General features: G+C 53.8%; 2 protein-coding genes across 2 annotated transcripts; both read right to left on the reverse strand.

Annotated features, from left to right (window-relative positions):
• Positions 1–6,186: 6,186 nt before the first annotated feature.
• On the reverse strand, positions 6,187–11,105 carry EXOSC2 (exosome component 2). The gene is made up of 9 exons (XM_063353270.1): positions 10,903–11,105; positions 10,716–10,817; positions 10,544–10,589; positions 9,822–9,911; positions 9,424–9,489; positions 9,225–9,293; positions 8,184–8,360; positions 7,886–8,014; positions 6,187–6,997 (listed from the first exon to the last, which is right to left on the reverse strand). Exons 1-9 carry the CDS (start codon positions 11,025–11,027, stop codon positions 6,917–6,919), a joined length of 885 nt encoding a protein of 294 aa, XP_063209340.1. The 5' UTR covers positions 11,028–11,105; the 3' UTR covers positions 6,187–6,916.
• A 2,250-nt stretch (positions 11,106–13,355) lies between these two features.
• On the reverse strand, positions 13,356–21,514 carry PRDM12 (PR/SET domain 12). The gene is made up of 5 exons (XM_063353382.1): positions 21,301–21,514; positions 20,214–20,404; positions 18,998–19,153; positions 14,681–14,792; positions 13,356–13,738 (listed from the first exon to the last, which is right to left on the reverse strand). The coding sequence occupies exons 1-5, from the start codon at positions 21,512–21,514 to the stop codon at positions 13,356–13,358; spliced, it is 1,056 nt and encodes a 351-aa protein (XP_063209452.1).
• Positions 21,515–24,078: the final 2,564 nt, after the last annotated feature.

Here is a 24,078-nt window from a genome sequence, read left to right on the forward strand (position 1 = left end):
CTTCCGGCCCCTCCTCCTCCACCGCCCCCGCCTCCCGCCCGGCCCGGCCGCGGCCCCGGCCCGCTGGCGGCCCCGGGCGGGCCCCGCGCCCGCCGCCATGACGGGAAACCTGCCGGGCGGGGAAGGAGCGGCCCAGGGGAAACGGGGCGTGAGGGGAGCCGGGGCGGTTCCGAGGGGGAAGCCCCTGAGGAGATGGGGGGGAACCTCTGAGGGGGATGAGGGATCGAGCAGGGGTTGGGGCGGGACTGTGAGGAGAATGGGGGGTGAAGGGAGCCACGAGGAGGCGTCGAGGGGCGAGCTGTGAGGGGAACGGGGGGAGGATGGGGGAGCAGGGGGCTGGGGGACACGATGGTGCCTCCAGGGTGAAACCGTGAGGGAAATGGGGGTGCAGTGAAGGGGCCTGAGGGGACGATGAGGGCACGAAGGGAAAGAGGAGGGAAACGAAGGGGAGCGGGGTGAAGGGGAAGATGGCAGAAATGACAGGTGGAAGAGGGATTTGCTAGTATAAAATCACTATCAAATGCTAGCCAAGGGCCCAGAAAGCTCATGCGGAATCCCTTACCCTTTGCAAGGGCTACCCAAGCTATTTTCCCCTAGATCCGACAACAAGAGCTCGCTGGCCCGCAAGGCAGCTCAAGACCCCTCCTGCACACAGGTGTCCAGGGCCATGGCCAGCTCTGGACCACGCATTTCCTGCAGAGATGGACAGGGAAGAAGAGATCCTCGGTGGGTCCCCTGTGTGGGCAACCATCAGTTTTTCCACAGACAGGGATGGGTCATGCTGCTTGCACAAAGGACTTCCCTTCCTCACTAATGCTGTCGGAACATACGGAGAACTTCATACCAAAACCAGCCCTAGAGGCTAATGAATGTGACAATAAATATTTTATTGATCTACTTTTGTGCACCATTTGTACAAAGATGAAGTTAAAACCCCAAACTCTTCAGCCCTCACTGTGGTGCCCTTAGACGCCCAGCGTAAGTGTTCCCTGAGCTAAAGAGCACAGCTGGTGATGCTGAAGATACTTAGTTCCTCATACGTTCCCCAGTTCACCTTGGGAATAGAAGAGGGTTGAGGCAGCAGCTTGGGGTCAGGGTGTTTTGGTCAAAGGTCTGCGGTTGCTCCCACTCGACAACAGGAGAGCACACAAATGCAATTTTGTGCAGTAGCCTCCTGCTCAGGGGAACCATCTGGACACAGAGCAGCTTGTTTATACCGACTCCTCCCTTGTGACAAATCCAAACATACTCTACGTCTCCTACGCCATATTCAAGGTCCCTGGCAGGTGTGTATTTTTTTATCTTCCAACAACAGCATCTGAAATGTAGCAGCTCATACGGCCCTACAGGATCCTCCACCTCTGCTCTGGCAGGCTGCTCCTACATCACTAATTCTTAGCTGGGAGACTGATCCCAAACCAATTTCTGTTGCATTTCTCCATCAATGACTCGAATTGCAGGTACTGAAGCTGTTTCTGCTATACACACGCAGGAGAAAGAAATTCTGGTACATTATGCTGAGACAAATCCAGGGTCACATCTCTTGAACTCAGCAGAATTTCTCCAGGTTTATCTCAGTAATGGAGATCAAACTTCTCGCTGCAGTGATCTAACCCCCCGCTCAGCTCCCACGGACTGAAAAAAATTGAGGAAACAAAGCTGGCTGTCAACACAGGCTGAGCAGCCTGAGAGAAAGTTTGTTATAAAAAAACAATACCAACCATCCTTTACCGAAAAAGTTATTCCCTTCTGGATCTGACTGGAGCATCCTAGATAATCTATCATGGCAGGGCTGAAGCAGAGTCAACTCCAGAAGACTCATATTCCGTGATATTCGGAAGACCTTGACCAAAATACACAAGGGTAATTGCAAATAAGCAGGACTTGTATTCTGGACTACACAGACTGTATATACGCTTCTCCCTGCCTCACCTGAGATCTACGCAGATGAATGTACTTGCTTTTTATTTAACAGACTGGGTGAATTTATCATTCAGGTCAACAGTCAGGTATTCTTTCCGATGCTCTGCAATCATAAGCAGCAAAGTGAGGCAGGTTCTTCGCCAGCAGTCCCCAACCTCTTTCCACTCAGTAGTTGCTCCAAAAGCATTTCCTGTTTCCCAAAGCAGTGCTGTAGTTAATCTGGGGCTATGCGCAGGCAGACGGGCCAGCTGGTCACTCCCAAATATCATAGCAAGGTATCTGCTCTCTTTTCCTTCCTGAAGGGTATTATATTTTCTGTCCCCTACCCTGCTGCCAGATTTTATCAATGTGATTGTCTCACGTTAACAAACTTGAAGTTGCCCAGTGGATTCAGAAATTATTAGGGAAGACAGAAAGATTGTGTGAATGCAGAATAAATTAAAAAAAAAAAATCTACAGACTGTTTCTTTCTGCATGTAGCCTGTGTACATCCCATATATTTCATAAAATAAATTTCAATACTTTTTTTGTTTACCTTCAGTTAAGAGTGGGTTGTTACATCCGACAGCTGCAGTGAGTTTCCTCCACCTGCTCCATAACAATATCTTAAAGCTTCAACCTCTTTACCAAATAAGAAACCTTAGCATATTAATTAGCAGGATCCTCAGGAACATGAGACAAGTGTTTCAAGACTGCCTATAATCTCAGTGGGGTTTCAGTATCTTCTAGGGTCTGCTCAAAGCTTTGTATTTATACCATTCACCTCAACTGAACAGGAAAACTGCACATGGATGATGCAGAAGTAGCGTAATAAGCAGCAGTAATTGGATTAATAACCCATTAGCACAAACTTAAAACCCCAATGGCTAATACAGGGAGTAAAGGGAGGGGTTGACGTTCTTCATATTAGTACATGAATCAAACACTGCCACCAAGAAACAGGAAAGTTATTTCTACAGACAAGTGATTTTGTGTTCTCATTTCTGCAGGCAGCACTCACCAGCAAGGGAACTATTTACCAGCTCCACTTTCAAGCACGTCTGTGCCATGTATTCTCCCCAGAGTACGAGCACAGGCAGGAGCTACAGCTGGTTTATAAACAGGCTCCATGCCGTCAAGACACTGGTGACCAAAGAAATCAAGCTGGTCTAAGCTGTTTTAATGCTTGCACGGGCATTTTAGTTCCCCATATGAAAATGAACACTTATTAGGTTTTTCCCACCTGGCTTCAGACTCTGGTTTTGTTCTTAAACAAGAGAAGCCATAATTTCTTCCTTTTCATTCCTCCTGCTTAGAAGTTGACGAGGAAAATCCCACAGACTACATCAAGAATTCAAGAGAGCAAAACCCCACAGACTATTTCAAGAATTCAAGAGGACACTGCTTTTGCTGGGGTCCTCCTTTACATCTTGAGCACTTCCCAATCCAAAAGCATTTTGTCTATAGCCTGCCCATGCTCCCATGCAGACCTGCCTATGGAAAAAGGGGGCCCGGCTCCCCCACCTACCCGAGATGCGAGAGCCCCCTCCAGACTTGGTGTGTCTCCTCGCTCATCTCTGCTGAGCACTGGGGAAAAGTCATTTGCCATATTGTGAGTCATGACTGAACAGTGATACTTGAAACCTCTCCATATGGGAACTGTGAGTACATCCAGTTGCTTCCGAGATGGATGAGCACTGGTGGCCCTCGACATTTGCCAAGAGAGCGAAAAGTCACAGGGATTCAGCCAAATCAAAAGCAAGTGGCAGCTGGCCCAGTAACTTTCTTAGACACCTTTGAAACTGCTCAGGAAGTTTCTGCCTCCCCACACAAGGTTGTCACTCTCATCTCTCACTACCTGCTGGCTTGCAAAGCCGTGCTTGATGGGGCTGCAGGAACCACCAGCAGTCTCCTTGCCAAGGCCTTGTTACAGAATTGAGGTCTGTGCTTAGCAAAGCCCTGGCTGAATTTGCAAAGAATGGCAATGACCCCTCGTGGCCAGGGAGGAAAATACTGGGACCTTCAGTTGCCCCCACACATCAGAAAAAAATCCATAACCAAACCTTACCAGCTGGTGCTCTTGTTCTCAGGCTTAGAAACAAAAGTGCCAGTTATTCAGGAGCACAGGAACTGGATGAGTCACACGCTGTCCCCCATTTAGTACATCCCCAAGGCCAAAATATCAGGAATGCTGTAGCAAGCAGGAGGAATTGGAAAGCTCAGAGATGAAGCAGTCCAGATCTTGAGCTCATTGTTTTTCAGGTTGTATACTCATTTATTGAGCATAAATAACCAAAAAAAGTTCACAGTGGGGACAGAGGGCTAGCATAAGAAACCTGGAAATAGACCACAGTTTTAAAGATTGCTACGTAGACCAAAAAAAAAGAACAAGAAAAAATAAGAGAGAGGAAAAGGAAAAAAAAAAAATATATAACAACTCAGCTGTGCAGCCCACCCAGCCTGCTGCACAGACACCAGCACCCTCTTCCTAAGATCTGTGTTATAAGAACGTGGCACTGTCTCACCTTGCAGGTCTGACAGCTCATGCTTTGTACCCACCAGCATGACCCAGCTCTAAATTAACCACCTCCAGAGCACACTTACTCAGCATGTTTCCACCACATTACCAACGGCGCTTTCAAGACCCTCATAACGCCCACAACCCCTTTCTGACCCGTTAGATGCCTGCAGAGAGGTTGGCTGAGGACAAAGAAGCATTTTGCATTCGTGTAGCGGTTCAGCAGAACAATTTCCAGATACCCAAGCTCTCTAGGTGGGAGTGAAGTACAGTCTCTTCACCCCTTCGCCCTTTGACTGGCAGAGTTGTTTAAGTGACAGAGATGCAGAGATCTACTGGATTAAACGCAGACCTCTCCATCACCCTTCAAAAATGCTTTAAAAAAGAGGGACATCAGATACTTTATCTTATTGCTTGTATAACCAAAATCTGCTTATACCTAGAAGCTTCACAGCAGAAATCCCTGAATCTCCCCATATGGTAATAAGATAAACAGCTGCTAAACTCCAGCAATTGAGTAGGGAAAAAAAGAGGTACTCTTCTAATTAAAAGATGGAGAGGTTGCTAAAGCTTTTAGCCTTTTTGCACTGTTCCAGTCCACACGAATAGGGATAATGCTGCTGCTGGCCTCATGCACAGTGTCGTGGCTTGGCCTGGGCTGGCCACTAACGAAATGACAGAGAGCATCACCATCAAGCTTCAGTTTTCAAATTTCCCAAGTCATCTTGAGGATGCGATTGTTGCAACACTTATTAAGGAATCCTCATAAAACTCAAAAATAAAAATTCCCGGGTCTTGTGTGGAGCATTCCATCAGTATCCCCAAGAAGTTAAGCACTATTTTACAGATGCAGCACAGGCAGAAGTTGGAGTTGTGCAGCAGCAGAATGGATTAGCCATGTCCTTGCTTGTCCTTAGTCACTGAGCTCCATAATGCTCTAGTATTTCAGTAGCAGCGCTGGTGGCAGACTTCCAGCCTTTGCTATTTGGCAGGGCAATGATGCAGAGCTGCTGGGGAAGGTAAATACCACAAACACGATCCAAAGCTGCCACCTAGTGCTTACTCTGGACCGCAAGCAGAGCAGTCTCAATTAGATGAGAAGTAACGCGGGGTATTTCTAGTTCCCAGGAAAAGATTGAGCAAAGAACTTTTCCTTTTGCCTGGGGCAAGCATGAGAATTTGCAATGTTAGAATTAGATTCAGGGACAATTAGGGCGGACATTTTGCTTTTTCACCCTTTTTAAGAATTACAGCACTGTAGTGCAAGGAGCTCTAATACAATACAAATACAATATATACACACAATACATACGTATCACACAAACAGCTCTAATATAGCACCAGAGATCCGAGAGGATGTTCTAAGGAAAGCATCACATCCATTCCATACAGAGAAGGCAAGTGACTGACTGCCAATGTCTGGCTCCACCAGTATCATACTGGTCTCCCTGTCATCCCCCAGACACAGCTGCTGCACAACTCACCTCTCCATGGGATCCTGCGGGGAAGTAATGATGAGAGCGACACAGTGAACAATGCTAGGCAATCTACTGACAGAGGAACTCTGCACAGAAGATACGCTGAAGAGGAAGGTCAAGTCCTGCTTGAATGGGATGAGGAGCAACAGCTGAAGAGGAGATAACAGGACATTGCAACTGTTCTGAGTGTCCTGGCACAAGGAAACTTGAGCGAACCACATTGTCTCAAGCTAGATCCAATTCATTCTAGAGAAAGACAAGCTAACACACACACTCCTGAAGGACCGATCTGTTTCAAAAATTTATTGAAATGTAAAATATTTAACAGAAAACAAGAATGGAGCCTCCTCAGAGAAGCTCACCGCATAAAAAAGGGACCAGCAGGATGCACACAGACTGGGAAGGCACTGCTCACCCATGGCTCCTGGCTTATGTGGACACCCACATCATGCCACATCCAATCTCATACCCTTGAGACATATAAGCCATGAACAGCCAGACCCAAAATGCGGTTAGCAAGGGTGTGGATACTCCTGACCTCCAGACTTGTACCTGTGATCTGCAGTCTTAAAGAGGAAAACAAGAGCTCTCAGTCAGGACAGACTGGCAGATCTGTATCACAGTAAAGGAAAATCAAAACCATTTAGAAAGACTTTAGGGAGAGAGAGCCATCACAAAACACATCCCATCCCCATCCCCTATCATTCTGCACAAACTTCAGGGGCACTAGACACAGCAACAAGTGCTATGAGGTATGTCCCAGTTCCACCTGCATCTTCATAAAGGTCAGATATCAATTTTTCAGGCTGCTGCGCTAAAAGGCTATTGTACTCCAGTACTATTTAATACTATTGTACTAAAAGGGATCAGGAGGTATCCTAGGAGTTAAAATGAGGAATTTTGGTGGTTTCTGAAGTGTGGAATGAATGTTTGGGATGAGAACACTGGGGAAAAAAAAATACTGAGAATCAAAAGCTGCCATGCTGGGACTTGAAATGGCTGCTGCTGGCCACATGTGCTATCCCTCCAGATCCAGCAATCTCTGTCGGGTTTCCAGAACGATCTCCTCCATCACCTCTGGTTTGAGAATGTCCTTGATCTGCAGTGGAAAGAGGAGTAACATTGGCACCAAAACGCAACTACTACTAATGCACGCTCTGTGGGGACAAGGGTCCCTGACACACAACAATGAACAGCAAGTGAGTTTAGAGGGTTGTGATCAAACAAGACTATCATGGCAGAGGGTCCAAGGCAAAGCCAACTTTGACAGAGTTAGGAATTCTTACAGAGACCATAAGAAATCAAAGGAGATGCTTTGGCAACTCCTAACCTCTCCTGAAGGACACACACTCGTATTTGGGAAGGAGAGAGATGACTTAAACAGAAGTATAGTTTAAAAGAACATCCCATCTAGCTGAGCTGGCTGTGAATGAAAGCCACTGTGAATGAAAAAAGATAATTCAGATCTTATCTGTTTATGAGAAAAGAATTGCCAGTGATTGTGCTGATGGAAATTACAGAGAAAAGCTGTACAGCAAGAACTTAAATTGAGGGAGCCTTCCAGTAGTGCGGGATGCGGATATAAACAGTAGACTGGTTTCTGTAGAATACACGACACTTGCTTTTCATTGTTCTTAAAGTGCACCGTACCCTCACACAATCCCAAATTTTACTCTGCTTTCACAGGGATCACAGAAGGTCCATAATCCCAGCAAGGGATACACAACATCTGTCAAAAAACAGACCTATTTCTCTAAAGTCATAGTTGGACTTTGCCAGAGGCAGAACCCTTCAAACCATCCCTGAAGATGTGCAGGGCAATTTATGTTATGCAGAAGGGGGAAGTTCATACTGTCACTTACTATGGAATGCTCTGGAAAGCCAAAAGGAAGCCCCACCACCCAATTCACTGACTTCAGCAGCAACCAATGCCGCCTTTCCATTCCCTCCCCACACTGTGGAACAAAGCAAACGCTGGTGTCTGTACCTGATGAGGAAGGGATGCTTCATAGCAATACAAGATGCTGGTGTCAAAGAGCATCAACTGCTGAGTAACCAGAGCCACAATGCAGTTTCGGAGCCGTGAGATCACCTCCCGGTCAGACAAGGGAACTGGCTGAGGAAGGACAGAGGAAAAGAGATGAATATACGTGGAAACAATGCAAGCCTACTGTAAAAAATGAACCTAATTCCAAATCTTGAAAGTCTGAGATTATTCGTGTGCCTCTGACTCTTAGATCAACAAAACATTGTTGGTAGAAAGTTCGTCTTCCTTGATCCCTCACCTCCAAGTTGGTGGTGAAGCCCCCTGCCTCTTCATCTTTCTGCTCTGGAGTTGGGTAGATCCAGATGAAACCATTGTTGCCGAGGATCACGGATGCACCACAGGGCAAGTCGTGGAAGTGAGTCTTCTGGCGTTTCACAAGGGAAGGCGAGACCTGAACGAGCACACCCTGGCCAAGCTGACGAGGAGACAACAAGACTTAGACCATGAGCCACCATAGAGAACATCATGTCACCGACACGCACGCCACTCCTGGTCTAGGAACCAGTCAATTTTAACACCTTTTCCTGAGAAACAGTGAATATAAAACCTGCCTGCCTCTGGGAGCGCTGGGAGGCTTAGCCAATGCCTGTGCAGTCCTTTGAAGATGAAGAATGCTCTAAGTGCTTAGCACAAATGTTAATAATATCTTGATCGTAACTACACATCAACCATCCCTGCAGAAAAATGAGGAGCGAGAGACCCAATTTAGCAGAACACTTTCCCTCTTAATCCAGTTGCTGTCCTTCACCCTTCGTGCAATAAGCACACTTCACTTTCATCTTTTAAGCGCTAATACCCTTGGTCTGGTAATCCCAAACTGCAGCCTACGCTCCAACGGCCCCTTGGCTTATTTCAATGCCCAAAACCAGAGATAAATGCCAACTGCGTAAAGGCCAAAATAGAGCCTCGGAGAGAGAAAACAGTCACAGGGGCAATGGCCTGCAGAAGAGGAGTGATGAAGTCTGAGTCAGAAGGTTTTTCTCCCCAGGGTTTAATTCCCAGGCGGCTAGTGGGGGAAACGGGACTCGCAGGCTGTAATTGTGGACAGAGGAAGAGGAGAGAAGCTCAAAGGGCAACTCAAGGGCACTTCGTCTGCTTTGGGGAAACTCTGCTCAGTGCTCCCACACAGGAGCTAGGTTTCTTCCTAACCTGCAGGAATGGGTTATAACAACATCCTGCTCTACTCCAGAGCTTTTTTCTTAAAAATCCCTCCAAAAGGCCTTATACAAGTCAACTGGAATAGAATTAGGCCAAGACCGAGTACTTCTGAACAACTTACCTTCCCATATTTCAGACTCCGGGTGTGCAGTGACACAGCCCCATCAGAAAATACAGACTGCACCTCTGCCTGTCAGTGCCACTTAAGGAAACAAGATCCCTAACGCTGCCCAGTGCCACCAGCCGAGGCTGGCCGAGGTCCGGCTGCTCTCCCCCAAGCCCTCGGCTCTGTTGTCCAAGTGCCAGCACTGGAAGGATACACTGATGAGGTCCCCTTCCTGCAGATAGTCCCTCATCGCAAGCTCATCTTCTGCTGATCTCCTTCTCTGAAATGGGCAGTGCAAGAAAAGTGACATATAGCTCAGAATGAGGAAACACCAGTTAATACCTACATTGCGGGGGGGCGGCTTAGGATGCCATGGAAAATGTCATCTGTCACCAAAGGACAATCAGGCAGACTAGCACACCTTTAGAACACTGAAGTGTTTATGTCCAAATAACACTGAGAGTTAAAGATATCAGAGCACTACAGACCCACCCACAAAACCCAACACAGCCCTTGTGCCAGCTGTGGGAAGGGCTCCAGAGCTTCCCAGCTTCTGCCATGGAAACAGAAGACGACAGGGCTCTGGCACTGCTCTGCGTGAGCCACACTCACCAGTTCCCCACCAGGTAAATTCATAGAGGACAGCAACAAGACCGAATCTAGCCTGGAGTTGGTTTCCACTTTCCATCGTTTCTGCTGCACCTGGAGAAGAAAAAAAAAAAAAACAAGTACCTGTTGATATAGGCTCAACAAATGATCAGAAGCTCTTCAGCGGGGTGGGAGGTCCTGCAGCCATCCGAGCCTGCTGGAGGAGGCAGCTCTGCTGACTGCTTCCAGCCTAGAATCATAGAGTTGTTCTGGCTGGAAGACACCTTTAAGATGATCAATTCCAACCACTAACCCAGCACTGCCACGCTACCAGTAAACCACGTCCCTCAGTACCACATCTTTTAAATACCTCTAGGCATGGCAACTCAACCACTTCCCCTGGCGGCCTGTTCCAAGGCTTGATAACCCTTTCAGTGGAAAATTTTTTCCTAACGTCCAATCTAAACCTCCCCTAGCACAATTTGAGGCCGTTTCCTCTTGTCCCATCGCCTGTTCCTTGGGAGAAGGGATTGACCCCCCCGGCTACCCCCTCCTTTCAGGGAGTTGTAGGGAGCAAGTTGTAGGGAGCACCATCCAGTTTAACCCCCGCGCTGGCAGTGCCACCGTGCCAGGACACCAACGTGCTTTTAGGAAGGCCATAAGTGCTCCAGATTGGACCGGGACACACGGGCCCAGCGGCCAGACAGCAGGCCACCCTCTTCCTCCTCCTCCTCCATGCACGTTACCTCTGTGATCCTCCCGACCACGATATCGCCGACTTCGCCGTTGTACCTGGCAGCGGGACAAGAGAGCGCAGCCCGTCAAACGCCTCATACTCCCCAGAGCACGGCCCAGTCCTCGCCCGGCGCAGACGGACGCATTCACCCTCCTCGCACAGGCAAGGTGGCCCAGGCTCACCTGGTCTTCAGCGCTTTGACGCACACCAGCTTGTTCACCCTCTCCACGGCGCCGGCCACCGAGGCGATGAGCTTCTCCTCCTCCACGTAGGTGCCGTGGCCCCTGCACAGAGAGTGGCCGCCTGAAGAGAACCCGAGGCCGGCCCCGCCGACCCGCCCCGCCGCCTCCCCTCCGCCGCTGCCCCTACCTCATGTATCCCGTGTCCGTGGTGATCGTGTCCCCCGGCGCCACCAGGTGCTTCTCGCCACCCCGGGGCGCGCTCGGCACCACAGGTTTGCGGGCCACCGGCAGCCGCATGCTGACAGCCGCCATCTTGAGTGCGGGCGGCGCGGCGCCGGCGGGCCCCTCTGCAGGCGCCTTCCGCCCGCCATCTTGGCTGCTGGCGAGAAGGGGCCTGAAGCGCCGGCGCCGCCATTTTGAGTGAGGGCGGCGGTGATGGGAAGGGGGGGGGGGGGGGGGGGGGGGGTGAGGCTGCCGGACGGCCATTTTGGTTCCTGGCAGGAAAGGGAGGTTCCTGGCAGGAAAGGGAGTCGTGGGCTTCACTGCTTTGGGATCCAAAGGGAGAGAGCGGCCATGTTTAGTGTGGGCAAGGTGCCTCAGGAGCGGGGGGCGTACGGCAAGACGGCGCTCAGGCTGGGCTTAAACATCTCGGAGGGACGAGGAATTTACCCCTTCCCCTGGCAAAGCTGTTGCAAATAATGCGTTTGCGTGGAATTTTTATTCATTTAATTCAAACAGAAGTTAGGCTCTCAGAGCTGCTGAGAAAATACAGCAGAGAGTCACTCATCACAAACTTGCCTTCTGCTGATCTCCGAAATGCGCAATGCAAGAAAAGTTGTTTGTAGCTCAAAAGGAGGAAACACCAGTTAATACCTACGTTGCGGGGGTCCTTAGGATGCCATGCAAAACGCAATCTGGTTGCCAAAGGACAGACAGGCAGACTAGCCTGGAAAAAGAAGCCGGCGATGACCTCCAGTGAACGCTTTGCTTCCTCGGGACCAAAATCAAATGTTATTCTTTCAAGCAAGACCTGTAGCCCATCACAGCTGAAGGACGACCATTAATCCATGGAAGATATCAAAGGATATCAGCAGCTGTCACTTCAATCAGAGACTTGGCTTAAACATCTCCAAGGGACGAGGAATTCGCCCCTCGCTCCTTTACCTGGACCAGGCCAATACCACCCTCTCCTGCCCTCGCCCCTTCTCCTCCAGACCTGCAAAAGGGCTTGTTTTTTCCCAAAGCTGATCTTTCCTCTTCCCAGCTGAACCAGTTTGGTCCAACAGACGATGCTACATCTCTTTATTCACCTTGTGCTACTCCAAACACTCACTCCTCTCAGCTGCTACATCCTTCCCCCGGCACACAGCAAAATAAAGACCTCCAAACTATCCATCTTCTAAATGATAAATGTTCCAAGTAATTTTTATTTAGAATACAAGAGAGAGGTACAAATGTATTTACACTGTGTACATATACAATCAAATAATATATAATATCAAAGTTTTGTAAATAATGTTTACATAAATATTTACAAAGTTAAAGTGACAGTTGTTTTTGTTTTTTTTTTTTTTTTCTGGAAGTAAAACACAGTTTGTGAGAACTTTATACATCTTAGACTTATAATTAATATTAGAATACCTTCTTTTAAGCTTTATGATACACAGCCCTCCTCTCGCGTGTGGCAGGACTCCAGAGGGCGCCTAGACTTGTCCTTGGGGACAGAGCTGGCCCAGGGACGGGGTTTCTCTGTCCCCAGAGGCCAGGAGAAGCAACAGCCGAAGTGTTCCATTCCTCACGGCTGCGGGGAGCGATGGAGAGCGATGGGCCCCCCACAAAACCTGCCCATGGATGGGCATTTCCAGCTGGCATGTCGTGCTGGGGGCGTCACCGTGGCTTGTGGCCTGTCCCCTCTGCCCGTGGCATTGCTCAGGAGGCATTGGGCAAACCCCACCACACGGCTCAGGCTGGAGGAGGGCAGACGAGGGGATTTGGGGGGAAAAATGGGATCATTTTCTAAATCAGGGCTCCCGAGGAGGGAAATGTGTCCCTTGGAATGAGCCACCAGGGCCAAAGCTGCCCCTGGTGTAAAGAGGCATGGACAGGCTGCCCGTGACAGGGCTGTGCCAGCCTCTCAACGGGGCACATGTCTCAGCTGGACACTCGCTGGAGCAGAGAAGGAGGGAGAAGAGCAATATTTCTTTCCATCAAATTATCTGTAAAACCCAGGCGTGACTCACCCAGGCCCAGCTTTTCGGCTGCCCCAGCCCTCCCCTTGTGCGCTGACAAACCCCCGCCAGATGTCCCGCTGTGTTCCCTCGTCCCTCTCTCTCCTCCTGCCAGCCTGGGGACCAGCAGCACCCCCCTACACCACATGTCCCTGGGGAGCATGGTGCAGCTGCACCGGGATCTTGCAGAGCTGAGGGGAGAAGCGGGTGTCCACCCCCCGGTCTCCACACAGCCTGCCGAACCCCACGCAAACAGCGATGCCCCAAAAATAAACCAGCAACCCCACACACTTCAACACACAAAGCAGCCCCTGCCTCTGCCCCCCAGCTCTGCCAAGGACCAACCCCCCACCCCAGTTCATTGCATGTCTCAACGCCAGTCTTTGCTGTCCAAAAAACCCATTGCGGGGCTTCACAGCACCATGGTGGGGATGTGGTGGGCCAGCGAGGCGGGGTGGGGCACAGGCAGGGCCGGCGAGTGAGCCTGCAGGGAGGCGTTGGGGGGCCGATGGCGGGCGCTTTTCTGGTGCGCCCGCAGCCCGGCGAGCTGGGAGTAGGCACTTTGGCAAACCTGGCACTTGTAGGGACGCTCGCCGGTGTGCAAGCGGACGTGATTGCGGAGGGTGGAGGACTGGCTGAAGCGGCGGTTGCAGAAGCGGCACACGAAGGGCTTGTCCAGGGTGTGGATGCGCATGTGGGAGCGCAGGTTGCTGCGGGAGTTGAAGCCGCGGTGGCAGATGACGCAGCGCATGCGCCCCGTCGTGCTGGCCCCCGTCTCCACTGCGTGGAAGTCCTCTGGAGACAACAGGGGACAGTAAGGCACTGCCCTCCGGCACAGCACCGCATCCCCGAGCCCCCAAGGTGCTGACTGCCCTAAATGCCCACCCCGTGCCCACTCACTGGCTCCTCTGCCCGCTGAGGATGCCCATCCCGGGCAGAGTGGGGTCGCAGGCTGGGACTTCAGGATTTGGGATGTGGCCAGAGCTGGGAACAGGCTCACTCAAATTTAGGTGAGGGGGAGCACTCGAGGCGACCCAGGAACTCACAGCCACGCTGCCCTTGTCTCCAGCCCGAGCTCCTCACAGCCCCAGGCTGTCCCTGCACTGGTCCCAGCATCCTCCCCTGCTCCACTGGCCTGTGACCCGGCTTGCTCAGAAGAGCACAGGTGGGGTCTGGCTGTGAGTACAGCATCACCAAAAGTGCCCAAGAGCTCTGCTGCCTGCCATGGTCGCGTTTCCCCCCAAAAAATCCCCTCATCTGCCCTCCTCCACAGTGGAGTGCCTCGGGGAACCACCAAGACAAGCAGGGAGTGAAAGATGAGGGAGAAACAAGCCTCCTGCGATGGTGATTTGAGGTAAGATCTGTTAAATGCAGAGTGGGGACATAGGCAGCTGCATCCACTCGGAGTTTTGCAGTGCATTGGGGCTGCCTTCCTCCCGCTCGCACACCTGCCCTCCTCCTCCCTGCCCGGCTGCATCGGGCAGCAGCTGCTGGCCACCACACCAGCAATAGCCGTGGGCAAACCGTCATGGAGGCGACCTCCCAAGTTACTGGGGACCTGCTCAAGCTGTATAGATCTGTCTCATAGTCCCTGGGTTTGTCCCCAGAGAGCTGGGGGATCTGACATATCCCCTGGGGTGTACCTGCCCCGTGCCCACCCCATGCCCTCAGAGCTGAACGGGTGAACGGAGAACGGGCAGGGATGCTACGCCCATGGCTGTTTCCAATGTTACCTACCATGTTTGTTCTTCTTCTGCTCCTCTTCCAGCCCCGGCACACCCGGGATGCCCAGGAAGGTGTTGTGGGAGTTCCCATACCAGACCAGCAGCTCTTGGTCCGGAGGAATCATCTAGAGAGAGAGATACAGATGGGGGTGTTGGAGGGGACAGTGAACGGCTCCTTGTGCATCCTCAGCTGGTCGCTTCAGGCCTGCCCTGGCCATACCGCATCTCCTGCTGACCCCTACTGATATCTGGGACCTGCCAGCGGTCTCCAGCACCCCCTGGGCAGGCACGGCACGGCACGGCACAGGCTGCAGCGCTGGAGGTGATGGCACGGCTCAGCACCATCCACCACCAACACAAACCTGCAGCGGGGTCTCCCTGCTGGGCCACAAACAAGGTGACAGGCAAAATGCAGCTACAGAGCACACAGATGGAGCTGCAGTGTCTGGACCCGGAGTTCCTCAGCTCGGGGAGACGAGGACAGGGCGGCACCCAGAGACACAGAGAAATAAGCCATTTGTGACCCATGAACTGCAGCGAGGCACAAGTGACAGAGACCAAAGCAGGGAGCAGTGACATGGAGCTGCAGCTCAGTGCTCCTGCAGAGCGTTTCGGCTCTGGACGGAGCCGTCAGCACCCTGCTGCTGTAGGGCACAGGCAGCATCTCCCACCCGACGCCGCCGGGGCTTCTTTTAGCAGGTGGAAATGCAGATGTGCCAGCAAAGGGCTTGTCAGCCCGAGGATCGGGGGGAGAGCTCGGGGGCTGTGTATAGAAGAGCATGGCTCAGGTGCGAGATGCTGCCTACATCCCACACCAAAGCCACAGCGCCTGCAACAGCCCAAGGAGATCTATAGGGGCAGGGAAGGGCTTTTGCACCAACCAAACTCCTCTTTCCCTGAACTGATGGCACTTCTCCTGCCCCTCTTGTTCCCATTATGCTCCTGCTCTGCCGGGGCGGCCGGAGCCAGCAGCCAGGAAACGCCGTTCAAGCCTCCCTGTGTGAAGCAGCCGTGGCTGGGAAGACAGATGCTCTCACACCGGTTCAGGCAACGCTAATAACATCATCCCTTTGCGGGTCCCTAACGTTAAAAACCTAATTTAGAAATGCAAAAGTCCCTACTTTCAGAGGCTGGCTTTCAATGCACAGAGTAGTCCAAGAAAAGCATCATCCACATGAAAAAGATCATAAGTTAGATCACCTGAGTGCTGAAAATGTGCCTAATTTTAAGCACCTGAAAGCAGTGGGAATTTGACTTCATAAGTTTAAATGTCCATCTGCATAAAGACCTCACTGGGGCTGCGGAGTAGGAATTTGGGAGGCAGGGGAAGCCAATATCATTTTGCATCCCAAATTGATGCCGTTTCTTAGTGTCATTTTCTCTTAACAGAAAATGAGTTATTTTTAATACAAGCAAATAAAATAAAATATCGCCAAAAGGATAAAACACATTGCATGTGTGCATATGTGTGTGCATGCATGTTTTATTCTGCTGGAGCATCTGTGCCGGTAGCATGTGAGTGCTCATGTGCATATACCCCAAAGCAATTTAAATTGCCCCCCAGGAATCTCGTGGCCTTCAGATCAAAGGCCAAAACTCGCTGCCCTCACTTTATTTTCCAGTGGCAGCAACTTGGAATTGCTGAGGAGGATGGGGAAAAACAAACTAGCAAGTAAGGGCGGGAACGGGCAAAACACATGAAAATGTTAAAGGCAAATAGCAAAAAAAGCAGCAAATAAATCTGATTTTTTTGGTGGGTAGGTGAGAAATGCATCCAAAGAAATATTGCACTGGGGTGATGGATAGTGCAGCAGAGGTGGGTGCAGAGCGACAGGGGCCAGGCAGCTCGTGGTACCCACCGGGGAGGGGATGCAGCGGGCGCAGGGCAGGAGGCTGCGCAGGGGACGGAGGGTGGCAATGCCCATGCATGGACGTGTGTGCTGCTGAGAGAGGGCACCGCTATGGCCAGATCCGTGTTTGCGTATCCTGCCTGAGATTGCACTGCTCCAGCTGGTCTCGGGCTGATGCTGAGCTCTCGGTCCAGGATTTGTGGTAAGGAAGGCGACAAGGCGGTGGGTAACAAGGGGGGAGCTCGCGCGGGTCCGAGATGCTGCATTCGTGTGCCTGTGACTCCGTGCTGGGGGATTAATGAGCAGAGAGAGAACCACAAAAGGAAAATCCTCTCTCGCTTTTCCTTTCCTTGTTGGGTGCACAAACCACAATGAGTTTGAACAAGCCATCGGTTTCGGACTGCATGTGTGTGTGTGCATGCATGTGTGCCTTGCAGGCATGTGGCACGGGTTGGAATGGGGAGCCCACGAAAGATGCAGATCCTCGACCTGTCGTGCCCAGTTGTGACCCAGCTCCTCACACACTCCTTGCTTCCCTTTCTCACACTGTCACACAGAAAGCTCCGGCCCCTTCTGCTCCTCCTGGAACGGAGGCACCCAATGTCGACCCAGCGGCAGTGGGAAGAGGAGCACCACCGTGACCAGGGAACAGCTGCAGTGTTCCCACATCCCCACATTCACCCCCCCATCACTGGGGGTTCATTGCCCTCAACATTTCAACTTTCCTGCTTCTGCCGAGGGAATTAAACTCATCCTGCTCTGGCGCTTGCTGCTTCAGCCCTGGGACCAAGCCTGCAGATTGACCGTGATTGTACAGGGCCTCTACATGCACCTCCCCAAATATCATCTCACCTGCCCCATCGTCTGTGCACACACAAGGTGTGTATTCCTAATTACACCACGGCTACCTGGAATTATTTTACTTCTTTGCGTAATTTAAGAACAGTAACACAAAGCAACTAAGCTGCTGTCAGAGCAGCCACCTACAAGAACATCAGGTCTTAAAACCAGGTGCAGCCGAAGCCTACGGAGGGGTGTCCAGAACAGGGAGAGCAGCACAGCCATGCTCGGGGCTCATGTGCTGGACGGGGACAGGCAGCAGAGCCCCGAGGAGGTACACGGGACTCTCCCGCAGCAGCAGAAAATACCTGTTCTCTTATTACCCACCCACTTGCCTCTCCCATCCCTCTACGGCAATCCCAAACCCAGCCCTGATGCTGGCTCAATGCAGGGTTGGGCCGTGGTGCTGTGCTGTGGAACACTTGAGCATCTGCTCCTCCATAAGCCAGCGCAGGAGCCCAGCCAGACCTGGGCGGCTGCCCTTGCCCACCAAAGCAGTGGGCACTCACACTCTTTCCCAGCTAAAACCCTCTCCCAGCTGCGAGCAGCCACAGGAGCCCACGGTCCTGAGCTTCCAGGACTCTGGACCTGATACTGGAGATGGATGATCCCGCAGCGCTGGCCTGGGGTGGAACGGGAGATGTTCTCTCCTGTGACTCTAAGCTACATGTCCCCAAGATACCACCTTCCTCCACCTGCAACAGCATTGGGTTATGGGGACACTGTACACAAGCAGGGCTGGTCCCCACTGTCACACGGGTGGCACTGCGTGACTTGTGTGCATGTAGCTGCCAGAGAGTGGACACCAACCTCCATCCCAGCATCTCCCGCGGGGAGCTGTGGGGTGGAGGTATCTCCAGCCTCCACCCCGCAGCACCTCAGCCTGTGCCCTGGGATGTTCCTGGGACCCAGCACCTGTCCCTGCTCCCCCGCCGGTCCAGCACCCACCAGCGCTTTCTATGGGAGCGCAAGGATGAGCAGGGCGGGATGGAGCCCTTCCCCACGGCCCCGCTGCGGACAGCCCAAGGAACGGCTGCTCCAGCACCGCACCCTGCCTGCCCTGCGGCTCCCTGACCGCCTGCCTCCCGCAGCCCCCATCCTCCACTCCGCTCCATTTACAGCTAGAGCCGCTTGCGACCCCTGGGTGAAACCTGTGCAGGGTCAGGCGCAGCCTGCACTCAGTGCCTGGGTTTCACAGAAACCCCGCCAAGCTTTTCCCTGCTACAGAGAAGTAGGTTCGGAACAAAATCCCATTTTTCAAGAGAGCATCAAAACCCTGCTCCTGCCCAAAGCCCCAGCTGAGCCAGGATTGCAGCTCTTTTCACACTTTGCACCCCGAAACAAGCTTGGGTGGTGTTTGCTCTCCCTCTGCTCAGCACACGTCACCCCATGAGACCACCGAAGGGGGACCGAGAGGAAAAGGAGCCTTCGCTGCTCTCTGAAGCCCGTGCAATGGCCATTCCCTGTGGTGCCTACCTGTCCCAGTGGGTCTGGGTGCCGGGGACAGCAAAGCCGCCCTGCGCTCACACAGACACCCCAGCAACAGCCCAAAGAACAAAGGGGGGGATCTGTGGGGTGGGGGGGTCCCAGCACCCTGCTCCCCTCCTGCAGCTGCCCAGCTGCCTCCCGGCCCTGCTTACCTCAATGGCCTTGTAGAAGATGCTGTTCCCGATCTGAACCACTTCCAGGTTCTGCTCCTGCTCATTCCGTGCACATTTGATGTAGGTCATCCAGCTGCGGTGGTCCTCCTGGCTGGCATCAATGAAGTACCGCACCGTGCCATCTTCGTTGAAGACCTGGGAGGGGGAGAGAGCAGTTAGTAGCGATGCTGCACACGATAGACTGAGCCCCTCCACCTCCTGTCTCTGGGATGAAGTCCCCGGCCAGGGACAAGCTCAAAGCCAGCACAGCCGCGGGGCTGAGACCCTGCCAGGAGCCGCTGCCTGCAGACGGGAGCTGCCGGAACCCCTCCTGCTCACGATGCTGGACTACACACCCACCGCGGGGCTGAGGAAGGACACCTTACTCTTGCTGGGGGGGCGGGTGGAAGGACGGCTGGCCTCTCCAGCCCATGCCCACCCAGATAACCCAACTCCCTGCCTCAATTTCCCCTCCCGGCAGAGCCCCACCAGCAGCTCAGCCCCAGAGGGCTGTTGAGCATCTCGCAGCTGCCCGCAGGAGCCAGGGCATCCCTGGGTGCAGGAGGAAGGTGCCTGCCAGACCTGGCCCTCGGGGGAAGATACTTTGCAGGGTGGCAGGAAAGGTGAGGCAAGTTTCTATTAGGCATAAAATTATTATTATAATAAGGAATAATTAATAATAATCAAAAAGTGCAAGTCTGACACTCAGTGAATATAAAAAATAAAACAAAGGGGAAAACCCCCTCTGTGAACAGGGCGTTAATGCACAATGTCCTGGCAGCTCAGATCCCCACCAAATCCTGTGGCTTCACTCAGGGTTAATGGCACCGGGGCAGGGACAAAGCGGGGGACACGGGGCAGAGCTGGTTTTGCCCACCGAGCACAGCACAGGCCAGCTGGGGGTTTCACCACGACGGGGAAGGGCAGGGTTTGATCCTGCTGCATGGGACACGAGCAACAGCATTTCAGGGCTCCTCTGAGAGCTGGCTGCACCCCGAGGGATGAAGAAGCCTTGTCCATCTCCTGTCCTAAGGGTCTTCTAAACCACCTGCCCTGGAGGAAGCTGGATCTTTGCATGAACAGGGAAACTGAGGCACAGGGAGGGTGCCTGACGGCACACAAGCACAGGACAAAGCACCCGGACCCTCGCACCCCATCCCTGTCTCCCCCCGGGCCAGCCAGGGCTGGGCGTACGGGGGAAGGGGGGTATCGTTACCTCCCACATGAGGTTGTTGTTCTTGCACAGGTCCACATGCTCCGGCGAGATGACCCTGCCGGTGAAGGGTCCCATCTCGGTGCCGGCCTTGATCCAGGTCTTGGAGAAGATGCCGAGCCCTTCCCCGGGGATGGAGCTCTGGGCGATGATCACTTCCGAGGGCAGCACCAGGCTGGACAGCTTCTGCACCTCTGCGGGCGGCGGGACAGGGCTCGGAAAAGGGACCCGCCGCCGCGCCGACCCCCCCGCCGCCCCTCTCCCGCCCCCCCGCTCCCCGGGCTGGCGGCGGGGAAGGGCTGGGGTGCCCGGGGAACGGTGGGAGGGCAGCGGGGACCCCTGGCCAGCCCCAGCCCAAATCCCCGGGGCTGAGCCTTTTAAACGCCCAACCGGGTTCCTACAAAGCGGTACAAGGTCCCCCCCGGGGCTTCGAGGAGGTACCTGGGAAAAGCAGCCCGGGCTGGGCGAGGGAGCGGGGCTGAGAAAGGGGGTTAAATGGTGTCTATTTCGGCCCATCCAGCAATTTGTCATGCTGTTAAAGTGATCTGCATTCATTAAACTCAACTAGAAAGAAATTGCTAATTCTAAATTCATTAGTCCTTTAGGAATGCTGTAGCGGTACATTGTGCCTGAATGGCGCAAGGGCTTGTTTAAAAGGGCCCAGGAATTCCTCTTACAAAATGGGGAGATGAGATGGTTGACATATCGTGAATGGAAATGGAATTAGCCTTCATGGTAAATTAAGAGAGGAACAGAAATCCGAGAGGGGGAAAAGGGAGCCGGGACGCCCCGGCGATGCCGGGGCGAGAGAAAAGATATTGTCCCGGGCGGCTGAATGCGGGGCGGCCCCGGCCCCGGCCCCCCCCCCCCCGGCCCGCGGTTTAAGTGGGAACTTTCTCAGGTCAAGCCCAAGTTAACCAAATGAATTTAAAGCCCTTCTTCCCCAGTCAACTGCTATTACACGCCTGGGGAGAGCGGGGCGCCGGGAGCCGCATCCCGCCGCCGGGCACCGGGGGCCCGTCCTGGGGCTGATGGAGGGGTCCGGGGGGAAGGAGGGGGATACGGGGGCGTCCTGGGCGCCGCCACTCACCTCCGGAGAAGGACTGAGCCAGGACCTCGGCCGTGAAGGCGGTCTTGGGGCTGCTCTTCTCCTCGAAGAGCTGCTCGCCCAGGACGTTTCTCCAGCGGCCGTAGAGGAAGCTGTGCAGGATGTCGGAGGTGATCACCTCGGCCAGCGAGAGCCCGGGGGGCTTCAGCCCAGGCTTGAGCACCAGGGCTTCGGCGGGCAGCACCGAGCCCATCATGGGGGCGAGGCGGCGGGCGGGCCGGGCTCGGCGGGGCGCGGGCGGCGGGCCGGGCTCCGTGCGGCTCGGCGGCTCCCGCCCGGCTATATATGAGCTTCATTGACCCTCCTAATTGGTTATTAATGACCTCCCTGACGTTGGCGGAGAGACTGGGGCTGCCGGAGCGAGGCGAGCCGTCGGAGCCCCCCCCCCCCCCGCCTCTCCCCTCCTTCCCTCCCCTCCCGGGGGTGGGGTGGCTGGAGGGAGGGAGGGACACGGCGAGCACACACACAACACACACACACACACGTATATACACAAGCACCGACTCAGCCCCCCGCATGCCCAGGCAAAGGCAAACCCGGGCACCTGCTCCCGGCCAGGGCGAAAAAGCAACGAAACCGGCAGAAATGCCCACGGCGGCGCCCCACAGACGGGGCGCACCCTCGGGCAGGGTACGGCCCGGCCCCGCGCCCCGCCCGGGCCCCGCGCTCGTTTTGGGGACGAAACGCGGCGCTTTGCGGCCGCTGTTCGCTACAACGAAATAGGCGGCCCCGAGGCCTCCAGTCCCCGCTGCTCGGCGGCATTTGGCCCCCGCGGCCCCGGCGGAACGGGCCGGGGCTCCCCCGGTGGGTTCCGAGCCGCCGCGGCTCCCCGCTCCCCTCCTGCATCCCCGGCCCGGCGGGTCGGTACCGGCGGCCCTGAGAAGAGCCGGGAGGAACCGGCGCTGCCCCCCAAATCCCGCGGAGGGTCCCCAGGCACAGAGCGGGGGGGAACGCGCCCCCGGGGCTGGTGTCCGTTTGGGCCCAGGTCCGGTCCCCAAACAAGCATCCCCGTCGCATTTCCCAGGGGAAGGTGGGAACAGGCCGGGAATTGTACTCGCGGGTGGAAGAGGCCGGAGTGGATCCCCCGCCTCCCCGCAATGGCCACCGTGTCCTGCCGCGTCCCCCCAGGGCCGAACCCCCACCCCGGGGGCAGCCTGCAGCACCTCTGGGGCTCTGCCGCCGCAGCATCCCCATCTCCGCACCCGAAAACGATCCAGCCGCGGTGGATCCCTGCCACCCCCGACCCGCCGAGCCCCTGGAGCTACCCCCCGTCCCCCCGGAGGGTGCCACTAGAGCGGCCCCCACAAATTCAGTGCTCCCCTCCCTCGGGGCCCGCAGCTTTGCCGGCTCAGCAAAGGGTTAACCTTTCCTGGATTTAAACACAATCCTGCTGTGTCGGAGCTTAGAGCCCTCTCCTTAGCCTTGTTCTTTTGATTTTCATGGGGACGAGGGGCTGTAAAAGGGCTGGGGGGGGAAGGATGGGCCCCCAAATTCCTCAAGCACTCAAAGGCCGGCCGCTGCGCTCCAAACGCCGGGGCAGCCCCGCGGGGTCCAAACCCTGCCCGGAGAAGGAGCCGGGCACAGCCAGATCCCCCCGCCCCGGGTGTGTATTTTATAGGGTGAGGCGCTCGGGCGGCTCTTCCCCTTGGCAGCGCTGCCTGGCGAAAGTGATGTTACAACCCAGGTGCAATTATTCCCATTAATCCACTCAAGAAAAGGCGCAAATGTCAGGAATCAACCCAAACCCGCAGTTACTGAGGGTGTTTGCCCGGAGAGAGGCAGCGCTGCCCTAGAAAGGGGAGGTGAATAACCTGCCAGGCTTTGGGTTTGGGTTTAATGTATGTAAAAATAAGTTTATTTTGTTTTTCTGGACTTTGGCTATAGGACCCGTCAGCCGACGCGGCATGTGAATATTTCAGCTTTGCTAAATTTAACGCATCAGGTGGAAAGCTTTCACAACACACGTCTTCCTCCGGCCGCCGAGGCAAACGATCACCTCGGATTGCCTTTTTTCTTTTTTTTCTTTTTTTTTTTTTTTTCTTTTTTTCCCCTTCACAGGAAACACATCAACTCTCAAATTATCCCGGGGACAAAAAAAAAAAAAAAAAAAAAAAAAAAAAAAGATGCTCTTAAAAGCCCCGCGACTCCCGTACGGGCTGCGCTGCAGCCGCGGTCCCGGCTGCGGGGACTCGGGGGTGCGAGGGGTTCGGGGCGGGGGGGGTGGCTGGAAAAAGGTGGGGAAAAAAATCCTTCCATTTTTTTGAGTGGTTTTAAATATCCCCAGCTGTTTCCCAAAGCTTCTTCCCCGTCCTAGGAAGGTGCTTTGGTGTGTGTCCCCCCCCTCCTCGTTTCTCTTTTTTAATATCGCAGCTATCCCTCCTTTTTAACATTTAAGAGGAAACAAGTTTAATATTCATGGCTGTTAATAGAGAAGGGCCATTATCGCCGCCCCATTGTTCTGAGCCCCGCACAATGCTGCTTGTATTTTCATGTGTATATTCCCAAAGTTCCTTCTGAGCGTTTAGTGAGCACTTTAATATTCATGGGTGTTAATAGAGAAGCCCTCAGTATATTGGCATATTGTTGGGAGGTGTACATATTGGTCTGACTTTGAATAGCCACAGTCCTCTTTTCTTTTGCTCTGTTTTGCAGGGTTGATGGGCCAGGAGTAAATGGGCATTTTTCCCCCCCGTCTCCCCCTTACAGAGAGAACATCTTTATTCCAGTCCCAGACTTTCTGGTTTCCCATTCAGGACCCTC

This window comes from Chroicocephalus ridibundus, chromosome 15 (assembly GCF_963924245.1).
Source record: "Chroicocephalus ridibundus chromosome 15, bChrRid1.1, whole genome shotgun sequence".
Taxonomy (NCBI): domain Eukaryota; kingdom Metazoa; phylum Chordata; class Aves; order Charadriiformes; family Laridae; genus Chroicocephalus; species Chroicocephalus ridibundus.

What these genes read in the sequence shown, in the direction of transcription:
- EXOSC2 (XM_063353270.1), bottom strand. Translation starts at nt 11,027, where the DNA reads ATGGCGGCTGTCAGCATGCGGCTGCCGGTGGCCCGCAAACCTGTGGTG. An exon ending in ACGGACACGGGATACATGAG is followed by an intron (nt 10,818 to 10,902) that starts GTAGGGGCAGCG and finishes CTCTCTGTGCAG; the next exon opens with GGGCCACGGCACCTACGTGG. An exon ending in GGAGTCTGAAATATGGGAAG is followed by an intron (nt 8,361 to 9,224) that starts GTAAGTTGTTCA and finishes TCTCCTCGTCAG; the next exon opens with CTTGGCCAGGGTGTGCTCGT.
- PRDM12 (XM_063353382.1), bottom strand. Translation starts at nt 21,514, where the DNA reads ATGATGGGCTCGGTGCTGCCCGCCGAAGCCCTGGTGCTCAAGCCTGGG. An exon ending in GGCTCAGTCCTTCTCCGGAG is followed by an intron (nt 20,405 to 21,300) that starts GTGAGTGGCGGC and finishes CGCCGCCCGCAG; the next exon opens with AGGTGCAGAAGCTGTCCAGC. An exon ending in ACAACAACCTCATGTGGGAG is followed by an intron (nt 19,154 to 20,213) that starts GTAACGATACCC and finishes TCCCCCTCCCAG; the next exon opens with GTCTTCAACGAAGATGGCAC.